Source organism: Haliotis asinina, chromosome 4, assembly GCF_037392515.1.
Source record: "Haliotis asinina isolate JCU_RB_2024 chromosome 4, JCU_Hal_asi_v2, whole genome shotgun sequence".
NCBI classification, from domain to species: Eukaryota; Metazoa; Mollusca; class Gastropoda; order Lepetellida; family Haliotidae; genus Haliotis; species Haliotis asinina.
In genome coordinates this window covers 73,957,168-73,979,534 of record NC_090283.1, presented here as the reverse complement: position 1 = coordinate 73,979,534, position 22,367 = coordinate 73,957,168, and the positions used below count along the sequence as shown (strand labels likewise).

The 22,367-nt window shown below is 41.7% G+C and overlaps 1 protein-coding gene across 1 annotated transcript in view; it reads right to left on the bottom strand.

Annotated features, from left to right (window-relative positions):
* LOC137281872 (cyclic nucleotide-gated channel alpha-2-like) overlaps positions 1-21,964 on the bottom strand; it is a 150,126-nt gene extending 128,162 nt beyond the window's left edge. The window contains exon 1 of the mRNA XM_067813547.1: positions 20,424-21,964. Coding sequence (XP_067669648.1) covers positions 20,424-21,777 — 1,354 coding nt within the window. The 5' untranslated portion in view covers positions 21,778-21,964. The remainder of the gene's footprint in view (positions 1-20,423) is intronic.
* Between the last annotated feature and the right edge of the window lie 403 nt (positions 21,965-22,367).

Sequence of the window (22,367 nt, the reverse complement as noted above, 5' to 3'; positions counted from 1 at the left end):
GTGACCGTCCTTGCATTATTCAATCGAAATCACAATTTCCACAGTTTTAACATTAAAGAAAGCAAATAACATCCATTTGATTGTATTTAGGTGATATCGTTCACAATTAATATTCACCAAAACAAATCAAAATCTACATTTTAAGTCAGATTCTCCAGAGGCTACGTCTGGACCGCAAATGACAATTAAGAGCCTCGAGAACATAACTCAGAGCCTTGATAAGGATGGATCAAAGCGTCCGTGAGGAGAAACCGTCTCCTCCATAAGGATAATCAGAGTCTCGAGAGGATAAATCAGTGACTCGATTAAGATAAATCGGAGTTTTGATTGGGGATAAATCAAATCCTCGGTAACGCCCGTCCTAGGGTTTCCGTAACCTCCAACACAGTTTAATGGCCCCGTTACTCTGTCCACATCCGGGTACCCTGGTATCCAACCTTGTCTTGAACGGATTCCAAGAGTACCCGGATGAACTTGGAAAATGTATCCCGTCTTACGCCGACAAATTATACCAATAAATCCAGCAGCATTATCAATATTTTCAGAGTGTCTGTCTCATGTCAATATTGCTGTAGACTGTCGAGCTATTTCCAAACCGCTAATAGAAAGCCTCCGTACTATAGTGTAGACGGGTTATACACCACGGCGATACTCATACTAGCCAAACACGCCGCTCTGATCGAAACATCTGCTTGATTGACACAATAAATAATCCTCTCTTATGGTGCACTGACAATCAAACGTTGTGAAATGCATTACAAACAATTTGTTGAAAAGCGTACGGAGGATATTAGCTTTATTATATCAGGATATAGTTATGATCATATACTTTTACTTGTTGGCCGATACTATTGGGTGCATGTTAAAGATATCGAAAGGCAGTGGTCACATTCTGTTTTGATATCGATCAAACTGGGAAAGAATTTCACCACATAAAAAGCCTATAGATCCTTTGATTGCGCAAGGTTGCCGCAGGGTAGCACAGTTGATGCCGTACTCGCTCGTGATGTAAATGTTCCCGGTTCGATCCCCAAAAAGTCAAAAGCATGTTCGTTGGCATCTTATTTTACCGTGCAAGAAGATAATGTTGGTACATTGAATCCATAACCGTTACATACACGTGAGGAATAATGAATGACTTACTGGTTAAAGTGTTCGCTCGTCACGCCTGAAACTCTGGATCGAATCCCAACACGGTTTCTATGAGTGAAGCTCATTTCTGGTGCCACATCGTCATACTGACTGGATATTAATACAAGAAGCGTAAAATCGTATTAATCACATATGTGTAGCATGTAGGCATGGAAAAATAATCGCACCTCCGTCAATCAATCCGGTGACTGACATGAACAACAATGTACGTAAATACAACGCTGACATGTATCAGCAAAGTCCGTAAACTCGATCATGTTAGTAGTCTGATGGGACGGTTCGGTAGGCTTGCGGTTAAAGCGTTCGTTCGTCATGCTGAAGACCCTGGTTCGATTCCACAAATGAGCATGAGTGAAGCCCATGAGTGAAGACCACGAGTGTCCCCGTGATATTGCTGGAATATGGCTAAAGACGGACAAAAACTCACTGACTCACTCACTGGTTGCCTCTTACAGCAAGGGTGGATATTGAAGACCAGTTCTGACCCATTGTTTTACGTGGGAGAGTTGTATTTCCCATCAAACCTCTATTTAGTCACCAGGACGTTGATTCAGTTACGCCTAGTGATAAATCTGCAAACCTATCAATTATTACCTGTCGATGTTCAGTTGATCGTAAATAACAAACGCATCGATTTGTCCCTATATTTTCCGCATCAACAATTTCACATAGCACTTTGATAATTCATCATCAGTTAAACATACTATTGTTCACACAATCTGAGTTCCAACAGGTCGTGAATTCTGTTCCTGTCGACTTCACTTTCAAGAGCAGCCGTTAGATACCCCTCGTCCTGTGAAGGTCAAAATTAACGCCAGCCTTGTATCTTCGTTAACCAGCGCCAGGAAACAATGAATGATCCCTTCCGGAAACCCCGGAAGTAGCCATAAGCCCGGGCCTGCATTCAGCAGTGAATAATCTGATAATTGCTCCGGGTTCAATCTGGATGGATGACCGTAGTGACGACTGTTTTTCTCTCTGACTTCATGGTGGGAAATAACAAGCGTGCTCACGCATAACGTTAGAGACAGCTCACGACAGCCACAAGATCCTTCCCTACAAATCTTACGTCAAAGGCCGGACAGAGCGCCCTCTGCCGCCTCTTGAAGACATTCCTATGTGGTCAATAGTCTTAATTAGTATAGTTAACAAAAGCCTGGATAAAGGCTTTAGATTCCAACTCTCATTTAACACTGGGGCTATTGATTAGCGACATATTGACAGATGTGAGCATTTCCCTCTGGAGGAAGGCTGCTCTGTTGTGGCTTCGATTGGGTGGAGTGATCATAGGGGGATAGGGCGGGGAGGGTTTGGGGATAGGAGGACGCTGGGTGTCTGGACGTGGGCTGACCAGACAGATCTTCACGAATACGTCTTTGAGACTGCTAAAAGACGCTGATGTGATTCGGAAGTCATCATCGACAGTAGTTAACCCTTGAGAACCAGATCGAGAATGTAGGCACGCTTCAAGCCACCTGGCAGATTAACCATCTCTGGACAGAGTGCGTTGTAAAAATACATGCAGCTACTCTCGGACGAATGCTTCCGGGGTTTAATCCTTTACACACCATAACCGTGTCTGTTGTGAGTAGGGCGGTAGTTATAACGTTAAGGCCACAAACGATCACTGTTTCTACAGACAAGATGACACTATGAGCTAATAAATGCGTATTTCAAAGGGTTGATGATATCATTTAATATTGCTCTCATCAGTAACCGCCATTCAGCCATTGTCCGTGTAGTCATCGCTCTACCGAGCTTCAAGCCAGTTCATCTTTCGTCTTTCCATCTGAAGTATGTGTTCTTGTTACAAGAAAATGTTAACATGCACTGCACCAGTGCAACTTCTAAATGCATGAATCGACTTCTGCACACACATGCGTGCGCATGTTTACACGCCCTCTATCCCCACATTCCTTTTGTGACAATGACATCATAATTTATACGTACACAGTATTAGTTGCATGGTAATTTAAATAGAAAGCATTTAGTCCTGGAGAGGACCACAACGTTGGGTGTTCAACGCTGCACTCAGCAATATTCTAGCTATAGCTGTCTGTCAATAATCGAGTCTGGACCAGACAATCCAGTGATCAACAGCATGACCATCGATTTACGCAATGTGAACCAAGTCAGAGATCCTGACCACCCGATCCCGTTAGTCGCCTCTTATGACCGGCAGGTGTTGCTGAAGACCAGTTCTAACCAGAATGTAAACTTGAGGAGCACAGTAATAGTGTGTAGCTTATAAACTGCCAGAGAAATCGCTCATTTTAACTGGTGCATCAACTAGCGAATAAGGTATTAACATATACACCATATGTTCGAGAAATAAATCAAATTTTTTCATCTTTAGTTACAAGGATTGTATCATTTTATTGCGTATAAATAATTGATTATGAATCTCTCTCACAAAGATATTCACTGGCTGGCTGCTGCGGGGTATTATATCGCTACAATCAGGTTCGTGTTCCAGTGAATATGACTTGATAGAAGCCTGCGCTGCCGACAACACAATGCTACTCTAACATCAATAGATATTAAACATTTTATACAAATTGCACAGACATGTCTTTCTAATAATGTACATTCTGAATGGAAATCAAATCTCTTAAGGCAAATTATTGTTACTATTATATAAGACAAATGCAGATGCTGCGGGTATCGATAATAGATAACTTTCAACAGCTGTGACTGCTCTGTAAGTTGAAGTTGGCTTGCTCGGGGCTAAGGAGCGGCCTGGGGTTGATCTGTAGGACTGTATTATTTTCATGCAGCGTCGCTCGGCACAGAGCGAATTTACTTTTGCGCCGCTTTTACAAATTCTGCAACTATATCACAGCGGGGGCACCAGAAATGGGCTTCGCATATTGCACCCATGTGGGGAACCTGTGCCAGGTAAACAAAACAACAACATGTTGTACAAATTATGTCGCTAAGGAGATACAACGCTCGTCATGATCTGCGTTCAGCTCGAAGGAAGACCTGAATGACAGACATCGTCGGGAGTCACCCATCCAACCACAATCCGGCGCCTGCGTTATTGTACATCGTAGGATTGAGACTGATGTTACACAAGCGTGCATGCAACAGTAGGTGGGCGAAATATACATCCAGAGGCAGACACCTACGAAGTCACAAATGCCTTAACAAACTGGCGAAAGACAAAGTAACATGTGCCTTTCCTTTCCTAATAATGACACCTTGTTCAATTAAGCTGAAATACATTATCTGCATTCAGCTTTCGGTATTTTATGTATTTGTTTTAGTCCTGAAAGCTTTCCTATCAAAATCTTTGGTATCTCAAAGATTTTGGCTCTGCCTTTCACTCACTTAAGGGCGCTGTCCAAACATGAGGAAAGAGCTCCGATCAATTATGACATATCAATAGAACATGAAAGAAGTTTGTAATTCTGATGCCTTGTTAGATGAGAGATAGGTATACATGTACGAGACAATTATGAAATTTGGGCGAACCAGTTGAACTGTACCAGCACCTCATTTGCTACAAGAGGTCACCAATAGGCGTCGCTTTGCAGAGTATTTCTATTTGTGACGTCACTAATGAACGTCTGCCTGATGAGTATTTCTCCTTTTGACGACATCAATCAAACTTCTGTTTGAAGAGTATTTCTCCTTATGATATCACAATATAATTTCTGTACGAAGTGGATTACTCACTATGACGTCACCAATTGAACGCCTGTTCGAAAAGAGTTTCTCACCAATGACTTAGCAGTGAATACTTTCACTTTCAAATCCTGCCCGTGTGGTCTAAATTAATTAAACTTGTCAGCTATTCCCGAGATCAAAGACAAAGGAAACATTCGGTCATTTAACGTCAAGCAGTAATGGAGGTTTATTATCAATTGACGAAAAAACCTTCCACAGAGAAGAAATAATATTTGCCAGAATGTGAGTTACGAACCATTTGCACGGACACGTTAAATATATTAAAGTGCTTGAGTGGCTTAGGGCACTGAAACAACAGTCATATCATGTTATCAAGTATGTGGTAATTGACTCAGAAGTCACAAACCTGAATCCTGTCGAAGAGCTCTGATTGACATTTGTGGCGTGTGTTTCGTTGCAGTACGCTACAATCAGCAACATTCCAACTATATGGCGGTGACTTACTTGCCTTGCTTGATGTTTCACGATACACTCAGCAACATTCCAGCTATATGGCGGTGACTTGCCTTGCTTGTTTCACGCTACACTCAGTCATATTCCAATCATATGCCTGACGGTGGCTTATGTCTGTTTGTTGTCTTACGCTACACTCAGTCATATTCCAACCATATGCCTGACGGTGGCTTATGTTTGTTTGTTGTCTTACGTTTGTTTGTTGTCTTATATACTACCCACCATCAAACGTTTAGACACATTGAAAGCACTCACTAATTTGTTATGTATATATACTTGGGTACATCCAAGATGAATTTCTCAGCGAACTTGGGGTAACCGACTGCAAACCTTACGTAGATGAATTGAACGAGAATCACCAAAACTCAAGTTCAAGTTATAATATAGTATATATCTCTTACATTCAAGCTATAAAAAATAATTATATCTCACGCTTGCCACTAAAGACGACAACGCTTGTCGTAAGAGGCGACTAAAGTGATCAGGTGGTCAGGCTCGCTGACCTGGTGGACACTTACCATCGATTCCCAGTTGCACAGATCGATGGTCATGCTGTTGATCACTGGATTGGCTGGTCCAGATTCGATAATTTACAGACCGCCGCCATATATGGGGACTATTGCTGAGCGCGGCGTAAAACATCAAACAAACAAACAAATAGTTTTTGCGACAGAGGACAAGTACTTCGTTACTCACTCACACACTCACTAATTATATGTTATAGAAATGAAGCTTCGACAAAATAACACCACCATTCATTGTGTGAGTGAGTATGGTTTCATGTCGCTATAAGCAGTATTCCTGCAAATATCATAACCAGGGGAAACGGAAATGGGTTTTAAACATTTTATCCTCTTGGGTTTCCAACCCATGCCACTGGGATAACCCCTTTTCCAATAGCCACAGTATAAATTCAGTTATAAACAAGTGGTACTATTTACGAACAATAAACAATTCAAGCTGGGATAGATATTTACTATACTGTCGAGTCGTCTTTTTCAAACGCCCTCTCAACTCGTTATTCATCTATGACCATATTTCCTTATCGCGAATCCAAAAGCATATTAGCATACTTTTGAACATGTGGACTTTGGTCAATAAATTCACATGTTAATACCATACAATCTATCATTATCTGAGGGGGCATACTCCTCTGCCGCAAATTATCCAAAGAACTTTTGAAAGGAATGAAAGTGAAGATCGTTATTTAAGACGAAGTCAAATGTCAACAAAAACATGACCAGTCAACTTCTTTCGACATCTTGCTCTATAGTTTTCAAACGCACAGGTATTTTCAAGACTCACTTTGACCTGGACATGAATGTCATGGCGTACCAAATATGTACGAAATGGTAATAAAGAAACTGATTGTTGAAATACATTCAAGGAAAGTCTTAACAGTTTATATAGAAAACATTAACGTGCAGATTAACATGCTGAAATCTTCAAAGTGTCGCCATGACCTTGAAAATTAAGTGAAGGTCACCAAAATCAACTGGGCCTTGCATTTTCCCTAGATAAAGCTTGGTATTCAATTTGAACAAAATCCGGTAAATGGTTCTTGAGATGACAAGAGCAAAATGTTCATGTCCCTTGTGACCTGGAAATGAAGGTCAAGGTCAGTACCAAATATGAAAAGGGTTTAGTCAACGGTTCTTAGGATGTTCGGACGGACGAAAGGACGATCGGACGGAGCCTAGTACTATATCCTCCACTTCGCGCTAAACGCGCGGCGGGGGATAATAATCCAGATCATTTTCAGGTCAGCGTCCAGAGAGCATTTTCAAGCCGATTGCTGGATAAAAAGAACAGCCTTGACAAAGATTACAACCCACGTACTGAACTGCAAGCGCCGATCAGCCTCCAGTGGATAACCGAAACTCCATTTCCCAAAGTCGAACCGTTTTGCCTACAGCAGATGTCAACACTTAATGGCCAAACGGGAGATCACATTAAGAATTAAAACACGGCTTCTGCACAAGCAGCATCCCCGAGTAATTAGGCTCAAGTGATGAAGTGAGGTGTGTCGCATCTGTAGCCAGAATTATGAAGGTGAATGTATGAAGTACAGGAACAATGCTTAACGATCGTTTGTCATCTCTATTCCCGCAGGGTGGTGTACAATATATACCAGGTGTGGTATGAACGGCAATAACAGACTGGACGAACAAGCACATCGTGTCACACCTGATTGAATACCAGAGAGGAGGAAGAAAAAGTAGAACTGATTTGTCGAACAAATATGCCAAATATTGTTAAATATGCCCTGTCACAAATCTACTTAGAGTTCAACTATCAGTAAGAAAGAGCAAGTGTATTGCCAATCTTGAAATCGATGATTGTAGGAAAGTGGTAGGCTTTCAAAAACAGTCCGGTTCACACCTTTGTGTACCTAGTAGTGCAGTTCGTAATATTCGCAGTGTACCTAGTAGTGCAGTTCGTAATATTCGCAGTGTACCTAGTAGTGCAGTTCGTAATATTCGCAGTGTACCGAGTAGTGCAGTTCGTAATATTCGCAGTGTACCTAGTAGTGCAGTTCGTAATATTCGCAGTGTACCGAGTAGTGCAGTTCGTAATATTCGCAGTGTACCGAGGAGTGCAGTTCGTAATATTCGCAGTGTACCGAGTAGTGCAGTTCGTAATATTCGCAGTGTACCTAGTAGTGCAGTTTGTAATATTCGCAGTGTACCTAGTAGTGCAGTTCGTAATATTCGCAGTGTACCGAGTAGTGCAGTTCGTAATATTCGCAGTGTACCGAGTAGTGCAGTTCGTAATATTCGCAGTGTACCTAGTAGTGCAGTTCGTAATATTCGCAGTGTACCGAGTAGTGCAGTTCGTAATATTCGCAGGGTACCGAGTAGTGCAGTTCGTAATATTCGCAGTGTACCGAGTAGTGCAGTTCGTAATATTCGCAGTGTACCTAGTAGTGCAGTTTGTAATATTCGCAGTGTAAATAGTAGTGCAGTTTGTAATATTCGCAGTGTACCTAGTAGTGCAGTTCGTAATATTCGCAGTGTACTTAGTCGTCTGTCCGTAAATGTAGTTCGTGTATGGCTCTCCATTGATCTCCATGGTTCATCTAGTAGATCAGTCCGTTATATACTAGGAAGTGTCTTGGTGCAGTTATTACATATGAACTTCGTAGCATGTATCGTTGTCGTGAAACTCATGTATAAGAAAAAGAAATTTCTTTACCTAATTAACGCCATGACCACGTCTCCACAATTCACATACAATCAGCTGTTTTTGCGTTATTTGATCTTCAACAAATCGTAATCAATACTCCTGAAGAAACGATTTACTCATTGCCAAGCTGACGCCCTGAAATATGCTTTGAGGAAGTAATTTTGCCTTTGTCTGCGACAAAACGAATCTCGCACTGTTTCTATTGAATTACCATAGAGTGATAGATAACGCATCTCACAACAAAAACGCCACATGTTCCAAACCAATCTCCTAACAAGGATCAATGTAACTACATACGAGACCTATAGGAGGAAGATATATAACACAACACGCTTCCTCCTTCAAACATTGGTCTGATAAAGGGATGCTATTGGCATGCAGTGCGTGAGAGTCTACGTAGACAATGTGTTGTGTTGTACAGTATTGACAAACCACTGCAGTGACATGAGACGGGTTGAAAGCATCTTTCACCAGCCAAACAAGCCTAGGCTGGGATTTATCTATAATCGTTACCTCCACCTGGTGGGTCGCACAGGCCGTAAGGGGGCGCCACTATATGTGCCAATGACTGTTTGCCCGTACAATGCCTGTGTAAACCTAGCTGCCTCCCATTAACCTACAACTTTATCAGTTTTAGCATTACGTCAGTCCGGTGGTGCACACTATGGATTTTCTCCTACTATTTCATTTCAGAGGTATTTCTTTTGCACGTTACTGTACATGGTTTAATGTAAGGGAGTAGCTGATCCTTCTTAATCGATAGCATAAAATAATCAATCATGGAATCTTTTATGTTGAAGATTGATCATCAGTCAACTGAATTTATCAAAGATGTGAATGTGCTTGTAACACACTGTTCAGAGAAAAAGTAGGTGCACATAACTGGTGTCATGACGACAGAGAGAGCGTGGTTTTGTTCAAGTTTAAAACTGCCGCAGTAAAACGGTAGATAACTACACAAATGACGTCAGCACATTGTACCCATGGGAGGAATTAAACTCGGACTGTAAGCGTGACGTGCGAACACCTCATTAACTAAGCTACCCAATCTAAATAATATCCAAGACGTACATAAAGAATTTCACATTAGATGAAATGATTGTACCGAATTCATATTTCCAATAACGTTAAACCATCAACAGGGGCAAAAACGAATCCAAAAAGCGGGGTTGGGCATATCTTCAAGAAGACCTGGGGTGGGCATATCTTCAAGAAGACCTGGGGTGGGCATATCTTCAAGAAGACCTGGGGTGGGCATATCTTCAAGAAACTGTAACTGCCAAAGGTCCTTGACATCACTAAGAATGTTCCCCTCAAGTTAGCGCTGTGATTACTCCTAGGTGGCGCTGCGGTGCCAACTAGCCAATAATCGAGCTCGTATAGTGTTGGTCTTGTTCTTAGACCATTGATCAAACACTTACTAATTACCTTGCCGCTGCTGATGGGCTCACTCCAGAACGGAAGTGTCTACAAGTGTCGTTATAGTCCCGGGCAGAATGTTGACTATTCCGCACTCAAGTGCATCCGAAAGTCCAACGGAGATTTGACTTTGTCAAGAAGGCACAGGTCGTGAAAATACTTCATGAATCAAATTGTGTTTTGTAAGTTTGAATGAATATTTGCCAACATGAAACTGGTCATTATTCATTGAGAACCGAGAAAAGCATCGATAACCAAATCACACATTGAGAATGAGAATATCGAGTGAGTTACTTGCTTAGGACAATATTTTAGCAACATAACGCCTTAAGTCATCATTTCACAGAGTTCTGTACTGAAGTACCGGTATACCGGTATATCGAAATATGCTTTTCAAACGATATCTTGCAATATTATTTCTGAGAACCGGTAAATTGGGTAAAGAACATATATAGGTGGGGCTTTTTGCGTTTGTGATTATCTTTATGTTTTGAATTAAAATTTCATTAACAACATTTTTTTCCTTCGTTATTCAATGACAAAGAGGCATCCTGTGATACTATGCATTGTATAAAAAAATTGAATCCCTGACTATGCAACTTAATTTTGAGATTGATGTTATCAGAATCACATGATATGCTCATGGAAACAAATAAGGGAACACATGAACGTACAAGTGTTCCTTTATTCTTTTCCAGGTCTCTTCACAAGGTATGTATTGCACTATCAATGAAATTCTGGAAATAAATATGGGATCACTTGTACTTTCACGTGTTCCTTTATTTGTTTCCATGAGTATATATGTTTAGCGACTAATGTAGAAAATAGGATCGACATGTTAGTGGCACTTACTGTCAAACACACAAGTTCCCAATATATCGCAATACGTACCGCTACACGAGTGCCCGAATCGCAATATATTGCAACAAAATTTATTTCCCAATACACAGTCCTATTTTCACTTCATGTATATGCCGGTCTATTCGACGTCGAGTGAATAAGCCTGGAACATTTCACTGTCGTTTTTTGTGTTTATTGTTGCTGAAAGTGATGTGGATGGTAGTTATTTTGGAAAGATTGGTCATCAGTTCGATGTTCAACGGATCCAGGTAGGACTAATGAAGATAAGCTCCCACAGCGGACTTAAATACGGAAAACGTTGATGCATTCACGACATGAATATAATATAAAATATAATTAGACAGTATACAGTACTGTTAGCAGCCAGTAAAACAGAAGCTAAACAAATATTGAATATAAATTCAAATTCATGGAGTCGCTGATGTGACTGTGTATTGGAAAAGGTGAGATTTACCTTAACCAACAAGACCATGTACACCCATGACATGGTCCCTGGGGCGGTGGGGTAGCCTGATGGTTAAAGTGTTCGGTCGTCACACCGAAAACCCGGGTTCGACTCCCACATTGTTAAAATGTGTGAAACAGATTTCTTGTGTCTCCCGCCGTAAAATTGCTAGGATATTGCGGCGTAAAACCATCCTCACTCCTCACTCACTCACACATGTTCTTTAAACAACACATCCTAATATCATAACTAAGTTTACCATCTACTTCAAACAAATATTCGAACAGTAAACATTGAAATCAATACATAATCAGCCAGGTACAAGTGAATTATTTGTGTTCATATAATATTCATTAGACAAGAACCACAGGCGTTACATTAAGTTGTGTTACTCAAGCATTTCATCGTGAAAAGGGCAGATAATTGCTGCATGAACAGAGACAAATTGTAAATCTGTATGAATTTCTCGGGAGTATATCATCAAGAGATTAATCGCGAGACGTTACGTAAAGATTTATGCTATTTCAAATCCTTGTGTAACTACAGAGAAAAGGTGGATCTATAGTCAGTGTTTACACGCCGATTAGCAGAGGATGAAAAGAAGCCATTTCCCCATTACGACAGCATTGAGAATATTACTATGCACCGAGGTATCTGCGGAAATAACCAGTACAATTAGCGGTGGTGCGGTGAGCCGGCGGAAAAACACGACTGCAGCAAGGAATGGGTTGTTCTGTTGAATGCACCGACATCCCCCCATACCATGTTGCATGCTGCCTGCAAATTAACCGACGAGATCACATTGTGTTTCAATGCGCGAATATGTGAAAGTTCAGCTCTCTCATTCTGAACACGATTCTGGTGCATTAACTCTCTTAAATTCTACGCCTGGGCCATTTTGGAGAAACAGATTCCATCGAAATACATGTTGGAAATTTTTAGAACGGGATCGTTAAGCAACTGGTGCTGTCATATCGTTGAGCAACGCTGCTGCAAGATCGTTGAGCACAGGGTGCACAGGGACCAAAAAGCTGCTGGTGCAGCCAGATCGTTGAGCAGCGGTGCTGCGAGATCATTGAGCACAAGTTGCAACAGGACTGCTAAGCAGCTAGTGCAGCCAGATCGTTGGGCACCGGTTGCAGCGGGACCATTAAGCAACTGGTGCTGTTATATCGTTGAGCAACGCTGCTGCAAGATCGTTGAGCACAGGGTGCACAGGGACCAAAAAGCAGCTCGTGCAGCCAGATCGTTGAGCAGCGGTGCTACGAGATCGTAGAGCAGCGGTGCTGCGAGATCATTGAGCACAAGTTGCAACACGACTGTAAACCAGCTAGAGCAGCCATATCGTTCGCCAGCGGTACTGCGAGATCGTTGAGCACCGGTTGCAGCGGGTCGTTCAGCAACGGGTGCAACAGGACCGTTGGCAACCGACTACAACTGGATCGTTAAGCCCCGGCTGCAACAGAACACCACAGAATTAAACATCGGATATATCGTGATCGTTGAGCACTTGGTAGCGTGTCTACATAGCAAGGGCTGTAATTAGGCCACGAATTCTCCTGGATCGGTTTTCACCATCGGAACTCAGGATGAAATATCTCCCAGGAGCCGTAACGGTGGTATAACTCAATTACATGACAAATTCTACAATTCCATGACGTCATAAGATGTCACGGCGATCTAACGACACAGCCGTGCATCGGTTTATGGCAATGTTCATCAAATTATTAGACTCTAATTGCGTTTTAATCCTCTAATATCGTTAACTAATCATATCATTTCTAAACGATCAACCCAAGTGTTTACTTGCAGACTGACCCGATCAATTCACTGACGTTGATGTGTTGGGCACTGGGTCGTGAACAGCTCTCCGTTTGCCGGCATCGTCAGTGTAGGCATCGTGGTGATGCCATCGTTTGGACCAACACAAAAAGGCAAAACATCGCAAGGTCCAGCAAGCAATGTTTGTCTTTAAATGACTGACGGCGAAAGATGTCGCCCGTCATTTCGACCTCATGTCTGACTTGCCCTGACTTAAATTACAGCCTTTCAGGAAAAAACAAAAATATTGGCGCCTGTGGCTCGAACCAACGTATGATGTAGTGTTTCTTTGATCGTTAAGCGGAATCGCTCCTGTGAGACCTGCCTGTTGGTCTTTCCTTTCATTATTTGTATTCTAAAACCAAATTAAAAGTTTGATCGTTTGTAGTTTCACGCGACACACTGAAATATCGGTTGATAATCAAGCCTTTCCAGACAACCCAGTGACCGACATCATGAACATCGAACGACATATCTGAGATACAGTTACGTCCATTAACCAAGTCAGCGAACCTTACCATCTGATCTCATTAGTGCGCTCCTACAACAAGCATTAATTGCTGTTGTCATCTGTCTGTGTCTAGGTTTGATCTTTCGGCAAAAAGGCAATCAAAGTCTTGGTCGAACTGTAACCCACAGGAATACGAATTTTGGATGATTTGCACTCAGGTGAACAGAAAATCCAGTTGCGGTTAGACGTTACTAATGTAGGCGATTGTAGGCGAAACCAGCAGACAAGCCATCAGCCATCACTGTGTAGCCACGTCAAATCGGAGTCCCGCGACAGATAGAGAACACAGATAGCTACAGTCATCGCAGTAATTGCCCTGTGACGCAAAACAAGTATTCGCTACCGGAAGTGACCCAGGTGCGAAACCACGGCTATCGCGATGAAGACATGTACAAGACAATTACGAAAGTAGGGAGACATGTTGAATGATGGCTCCGGTGGTTGAGAGCAATTGTGGACAGAGTGGCGACATCAGCCCAACTGTTTTCGCATGGAGACTGACATATATTTGCGAGATAGGGCCGCCCGGGGGAGTATGCGGTGAATTATAACATGTGGTCCAAGTTCCTTACATTAAAAACAGCCTATCTTTCTTAGCTTGTTATGAGAACCGATTTCCATACGTAAATGCATGCAATGGCTAACCTGTCGCATTACTCTTTCTGAGTAATATTTCATGATGTGAGCTCATACGACAGAGGGAAAAATATGGTGTCCTTTTGCAAATACAGATACGGAAATAATATTAAATCAACCATATGGCCCTTTGTGAATCGATTTGGGAAACGAATTTGTATTAAACGGTCTTGTACTTCCGTTATCCAGTCTGGGTTCTCGGTTAAACGAGATCATTTCTAGTTAATACTGATTCCCTTAAGTATCGATATATATTCTATCTATGTGTATGGTAGCAAATTGCTCGTTTTACACAGAACATTATGTGTGTGATATACATCGTGTGGCTTTAAAGGGGCTCTCCTACGTTATGTGGTACAACAGGCAAAACCATCATGACTGTTCGATGGGCGGTGGGAGTAAGCTGTTGATCACTTCTTATGGATCTAGTGCGAGTGTGTTTAGTTTTACGCCGCTTTTAGTAATATTCCAGCAATATCATGGCGGGGGACACCAGAAAAGGTCTTCATACATTGCGCCGATGTGGGGAATGGAACTCGGATCTTTGGCGTGACCAGCGAACGCTTTAAGCACGAGGCTACCCTAATCGATCTAGTGATTGCATGGCTACACATCTGGTTACAGAAGGGCTTAACTTAAAACAGCCAAGTTTCCACTTTCAGGTGAGTGGTTGTTTACAGTACCATTCTCAGCTCCCTGGGGAGAGTACAACCAAAGATACTTACGAGGTAATGGAAGTTTACAGTCACAAAACCATTCCACCCTAACGGGTACCCATTCACTGCTACGTTAAGAGTCACACTTCGAACAGTTATTCAACGACGTGACCATATGTACTGTACGTGTTTCATTGGGGGCAGAAGTCCAAGGAAACAGAACTCGAACTACCAAACGCCTGTCACGTGTAGAACCATTACCAGTAGCTATCGTGCATCAAGTGTTCATCATATCAAACACAAGTTTTATTATCCGAATTCTAATAGCAACGGGTCACAGTGGTTTATACTCCTCAAAAGGACTTAAGACCACCCAATTCCTTTATATAGAAGCAGTTAATATAACATGATGTGACAACATGGCACATGAACTTCTGCAATAAGAAAGAATATGCCATTACTAGAGGTACATATGAATGATTTTAACATCAAAAACAAAAGTATATTTGTTTCATAAACATTCGCACTCGGCATCAGTCAAAATGATATCGTATACCGAGCTGTTCGTGGCTATTTTGACGTCTGTTTCGTGATTAACAGTCGGTAGTAATCTTACAATGAACATGGTTCTTGCAGCAATTCTACTGAATTCTTTGTGAATTTTAATTACAGAAGAAACGCAATGTTTGTTAACTCATGACTGCATGGTGACGGAATGCGCCGCAATTCCCTGTGCAGATCTGACTACAGTCGATCCAAGTCGCCTGAAAATGATAAGTTCGTATTTGACTTTCCGCGAATTAATATTATCGATCAAGAAGAGATCACAGGCAGATACAAGATCCCATGGAAACAGTGATGATGAATTAAGATGTGTATTAGTTTTCGTCTGTTCCCAAAGTGCAAATGCCTATTCATTGCGGTTGAGACAGCAGACATATCGAAACGATCCTTCGTAAATCGATATCAGAAGTCACATGTCATGATGAGTGTACGTAAGCCAATGTAATCCAAAGCCATTGCGATGGTTCATTGTGGAAGTATAACTGACGTATTATCAGTATATTCTGATTCCGCAATTTAATGTAATTGCATGTACTGAACTGTCCCCTGTGCTTCGAATCAACCAACACAACAATCAATGTCACGGCATCACGAGAATCTACCATTACACAGCCACAATCCCCGCGGATGGTACACTTAGACTATAATCCCCGCAGATCTCATCACAATTGGATGTTACATAACGCTTGAGTTGGACTCGCCATTCTGCTCTTATTGCAAGTACAAAGACACGGCCCGCCGTATGACATATGGCTTCGTCTTTGCAATTTGTGTCATCAAGTATTCAACCAACGCACAAAGGTCCCTATTTGTCATGAAACATAACAATAGAAATTGGTCTATATAAGTGACTAGTCCATCTTTGGGGATAGAAACTGACATTTCAGCTCAAAACCATGAACATTAACATATTATTGGTTACCTTTTCACGTAATGCAGCATTGTACAGTTCTTGCTTTCATAAGCACATAATACTCAGAATAAAACCTTCTAAATGAAATCAGTAAAATGCCATGTGCTTGATACTAGCAACAATTTGCACTTCACAGAATTAGCATGTACTTTTGACACTAATTTGCACATGTGCATCGAGAGCACAAATATATTTGCCATATCGATCTCCCTGTCGTAAAATATCAGTAAATCATAAACTCAAGTGCTCGCCATGGTGTTAATATTTAACAGAATTCGGCGACAAAACCACAGTCTGCACGGCAACTGCTTTTCATACGATGAAAATACCTCAGCAAATCGCGAATATTCCACGTCAGACACAGTGAATCCCGCCGTCGCATTCACTTTCTGCCAAGCCGACAATGTTCCTGTTCGGCGACACTGACAGAGTAAAGCTTGGAGCGCGATCTCGCTTGTTATGCAACACTCGACGGATTTCGTAACTATCGATAGCCTAGTTATGTCGTGTTATGGGTATAGACTACGCTCTGCTGTCACTGGGCATCGCCACCAAGTCACGATAACTGTTTATCTGCCTGGTACTGCCATTCTAGGGCTAATCTACATACACGGCCAGTAAGGAGCTTGATGGAAGACGGCACTAGAGAAACACTTGGCCGTGGTAAGAGGTGACGCTAATAAAACCAGTACACAGATAGCGAGATATCATCCGATAATCAATAGTGCTGTGGGCATCTAGGTGTATTCATGCATTCCTTGATGCAAAATAAGCAATGTACCTGTCTACTCCTTGATGCAAAAATACAAAATGTATCTGTCTACTCCTTGAAGCAAAAATGCACAGTGTATCTGTCTACTCCTTGATGCAAAAATGCAGAGTATGCATGTCAACACCTTGGTGCAAAATGCACAATGTACCTGTTAATACACAATGTACCAGTCAACACCCTGGTGCAAACTACACAATGTACCTGTCTACTCCTTTATGCAAAAACATACAGTATACCTGTCTACACCTTGATGCCAAATTTCAACGTGCAAAAATAAAGACCTCGGTTGTAACTGTATCTAGGTAATAGTAGACTTGAGGGCGATACACAATGTTACAGCATATATTGAGGTAAACAAATACACCCTGGCACATGATGCACAATTATAATAATACACGACGCAGGGGGTACACCTACGTGTTATAACAAGCAACGTTATAGCACCATACAGAATACTATATCGTACACCTAGATGTATTAATACACATATAATACACCTAGGTGTTATAGCAATGTTGTAGATATACCTGAAGACAACGATGCACAATGCCATAATGTAGACTACACCTGAAACAATACAAAGTGAAACAAAACACACGGGATACACCTAGGCGTTATCATACACAATGTTTTACCATACATCTAGATATGTTAATACACCATGATATAGAATACACATGGATGTGGAAATTATATATCATATACTACACTTCTAAGTAATAATATACAATGATATAGAATACGACATTATATCACAATATACACACGTTGGTAGAGCTCACAAGATGTGCGGCAAAATAGACAATGAGAATAGTAAATAGAAAATAATATTTGGGCGATGTCAGTCGTGATTATCGCAGTGTTGTAAATAGCAACATAATTATCAATTACTGTGTATCAATATCAGCCCGTAACTTAATGCATCACAATGTTAAATGATACTATGTACCGTTATATAAACACTTAGTACGAACTACATTAACGCTGAGTTTTTGAATGAGAAGTGACACACATCAAGGCAAGAATTTTATGGATGTCAATTTCTTTATTGAGATGGACCTTTCGGAGTGTATTCTTCCTCCTTTCTCACCTGATGAAGTTGTGACAGACACGACGTTTCATCACCTCACGAAGGAGTAGGGTATAAAAGCCGTGTCTATCACAATAAAGAAGTTCACATCAATACAATTCTTGCCTTTACATAAATATTGGTTATTAATAATAATATGGACAGTGTTAACATGAACTAATTACGTCAGCAATAAGCTACATATCTGCGGGATTTATTAATAAATACAAAATCTGATAACATGTTAAGCCAACAAAAACGATGTATTAATTATTTTATTATCATATAGTTTGTATTTTTTAATATTATATATTTTGTTCAAGCTTGTTTCTCTTGATGGTTTCAGGGACACATTTAACGTGTTAAACCATTTCAACTACATCTGACGACAGCTGTTGCACGTGTTCAAATCACATATTTCACCAAACGTTACCTGATATATAACACATGTTAAGGTGGCACCGCTACTATGAGGGCATATATAGCCCGCTATATGATCAGGAGATATCTTTTTATCGTTTACCGCTGTTAACAGCGGCAGCTTAACGCTCTATGACCTTGAGGTGCGCTAGAAGGTGAGAGTGTTCGAGGATCAATAAGGTTATGAGGGCTAGTTATTGGACTAGCCAATTACACTATCCTCAACAATTCGCTACTCCAGGCTTCGTCCGGTCCAAGCCATATGCTGCCGATATTTGCACGTAGCCCCATGACGTTCCGGTTGAGCAGGTTATTTCATTTCCCTACTGAACAAAGGTACTTTGGTTTGTAATATAGAAATATACACAACAGAAAGCGCAGATGGTGCTGAGTGTTTTCGTCGTCGTAATGACGATGTTCTCGCGTTGTTCAACGTCCATGACGTATGCTTCGTAAAGCATGACGCTTAGTTAACCCGATCCTACATAATGATAGCAAAATATAAACAGAATTCCAAATAGTGTAAACGTAGAAATGTTAAATTTATTGAAATCCTTTATCAACACGTGTTTATTCTTCTACAACACTGATGTGTCGCTATTATATATTTGCTCTTACACTAAGTGATAAGGCCAAATAGGTCAAACTGACCTCAATATACTTTATCTCATTCAGTGTGTGTAAACATCATTATTACTACATATTGTGATGTATCATACATAATTTTGGTTTAGAAAGCATGTTATCTCATGTTCATTTAATAGTGACAAGAGACAAGTGTCTCTTGTCACTTGTCACATATTCATTTTAGATTACCCTCGGATGACCGGCGATTAAAAGCGCAGTGGTATATTCAAATTCAAAACTATTTCGAAAAGCTCTTATCAATATATCATGGACAATGACAATACATTGTAGTGGTCAGTGTTTTAGTGCGTTATCAGGGCTAATCTTCCTTTGATTATGTTTTACGTGAGTGTGACAGTGTGTTCAAAAGATAATGTTACACCCAATTGGGTCATTGTAGTGGCCGCGAGACAGACAATGTTGTATACACCTCCTTTGATTAATGCTCTTTACATATCACCCATTCTACAGGGTGGGACATGTGTAACAGTGCTTGGCGACTTGTGATTAACAATTTCAAATAGTTTTGCCGTCAGATGCAATACACAGTAAATAATAATAAACTTTAGATAAGATATTGACAAATTCAACCTTTCGACTCAATGGGGCTGACTCATGCTGTGACACATAAATACACATTTCACCAAATATTGAACTCTGAAAAGCTCATGTAAAGCAATGAAAAACACATATTTTGCGTTGTCCTGACAGAACTGTATGGAATATTCCAGCATACAAATAACAAAATAACATGTGTAGATCTGAGGATTGGCATGTCGACACTGAAGTAATGGAACTGATGCGTCCTTGAGAGTATTGCGTACATCGTGTACACATAAGATCGATACACGCTATTGAAACTGAACAATATATGTGTATGTTGATTCATGCATGTGGGCGGCCAATGTACTGTTCTTTAGAGACAGATGGCACGGAGGTTGGGGGTTTGGGGTTGAACGAACGCCGGGTTATAAATAATCATGAACTAAGCAATTGATATAGGCTGAATTCTCATGGCAAATATTTGTGACGTAAACGCCATTTGGTTACACCACCAAATGTCGCAACATGCCATGGACAATACCTGAGACATGGCAGCCATGGAACAATGAAAGATGTAATGGGATACAGACATGGAGTCGATAAGTATTCGGATACAAGTTGTCAAGATCGTCTGAAAACAAGAATAATCAGGTGTGAATTAAGTAACGTAAATATCACCTACCTTGGAACTCCTTCCTGGCAGCGCTGACATTTGTCACAATGTTGGCGATGTGTCCCAACACCGTTGCAAACAGCAACAGCGCGAACACCATTTCAAAAATAGTAAACAAATATTCTCCCATAGTAACGGGTGAGGGTGGGTCCCCGATAGTAGTGAGGGTCAGGGTGCTCCAGTACAACGCGTGAAGATACTGCAGGACTGTGTTCGTGTTATCCTTGGGGAACCTCCATGTGTCCTGGGACTTCTCCATCCGTGTAGCCACGACGAAGTATAAGCATGCATTCCAATGAAACAACGCCAACAGGTAGTGCAGAAGCGTGCCGGTACGGATAACGTTGGGGTAGTTGGTGTGACGTTCCGTTCGGTCTTGGAATGTCCAGAAGCGGTAAACTTTGACCAGGCGAAAACATCGGAGAATTGAGCAGAAACCGATGGAAAGATACAAAAAATCTAATGGTAATAAACACAAACAATCTATGTAGAAAGTGGTCGTGTTCATGTAATGAAGTCTTAACTTGGTTGGGTCTGTTTGTAACACGCCGTCTTCCAGATAACCGGTCCGGAAGTGGAAGGCAATGTCAAGGACGTAGAGAAAGTCGGCGGTGTAGTCCAATGTGAACCACACTGACAGATTATCTGGGTTAATCTCCTGAAAAGCAAATCTGTAAATAATGACCCAGAAGTTGTATAAGAACGCCATACTGACCACGGAAGACCACCAGTAACAGAGTCTTCCTGAGGGGTCAAACACAAACGTCCAGTTACATCCATCCCGATCCGAGCTCACAGATGTTGCAGTTTCGAATCGTTCACCCCTAACACTCTTCTTGCCGAATTTGTCCTCGATTTCTTTCTTCCGTTGTTTCCGAATGCCTCGCGATGTCACAATATTGGCCTCGCTAGGCCTGGGCTTTTTCATGAGCGAGGACTGTGCAAGGGAATAGCGCTTCCGTGTTTTGACAAGATCCAGTTTGCCGCTAACAATATCCAACAGACTTTGTTTCGACGTTGACTTCGATTTCTGTTCCACAACCTTATTTGAATAGATGGGCGAGGAGATGCTAATTTTGTCGCTGGAACTTAATCTTTCACCAATCAACTTGGTGCGATCACTAGGTGAAGAGAAGATCTCCAAGCCTGGGAGAGAGCGAGGACCGTTGGCTGTTGTCGTCTGCTCGCCACATTCGACGTCTGCCTCCACCTCAACCTCATCCTCCAGTGACTCTTTTGCATCTTTACTCACTATGGCGATTTCCTCAATTTCATCCCCATCCAATTCTGAATTGGCGCACGGCGTGTATCTGACCGCCAAACCAGTGTCGCTAGTCTTTCTTCGCGCCAACGCACCCGACATGGTCCTAGAGCCTCCATACGGGTGTCTCCACCGAAAAACTCACGTGTACTCCGTCCAAAGGGCACATCCAGATTTGAGCTTTCAGAGAATATAACCACCACACTGTAATATCACACCAGCAATGCCACGCGTCCGTACAATATCCCACTTCTGCATCAACACCTCACACGAGCAGACGACAGATGACAGTTAAGTCAGGTCGATGGAACTGCATACCACGTGTGTATGTGTGTTTGTGTGTGTGAGTGTGTGTATGTGAAACAGGCTTACGTCACATCGAAAATATCACCACAACATGTACACAGACGCGCATGCGGTACCTGTGACTTCACATGCTCTTGTGGTGACAACACGCCTGTCACCGGACAGTCCGCTACAACGCAACAACTGGGATCCACATCACCTCGCTCTGCATCTCGCGATGAGAGACAAGTCGAATCATCAGCTCCCTGTTCTACCTGCCGGCCGGCAGACACTGCGACATATGGACATATAAACGGCTGCAGCAGCGGCAGGGCATCTGGTGAGTTGTGTATACACAGCGTTGGTTCCTCCGCACAGCAGTTGCCACTAAGGGCTACTCAAGCGGC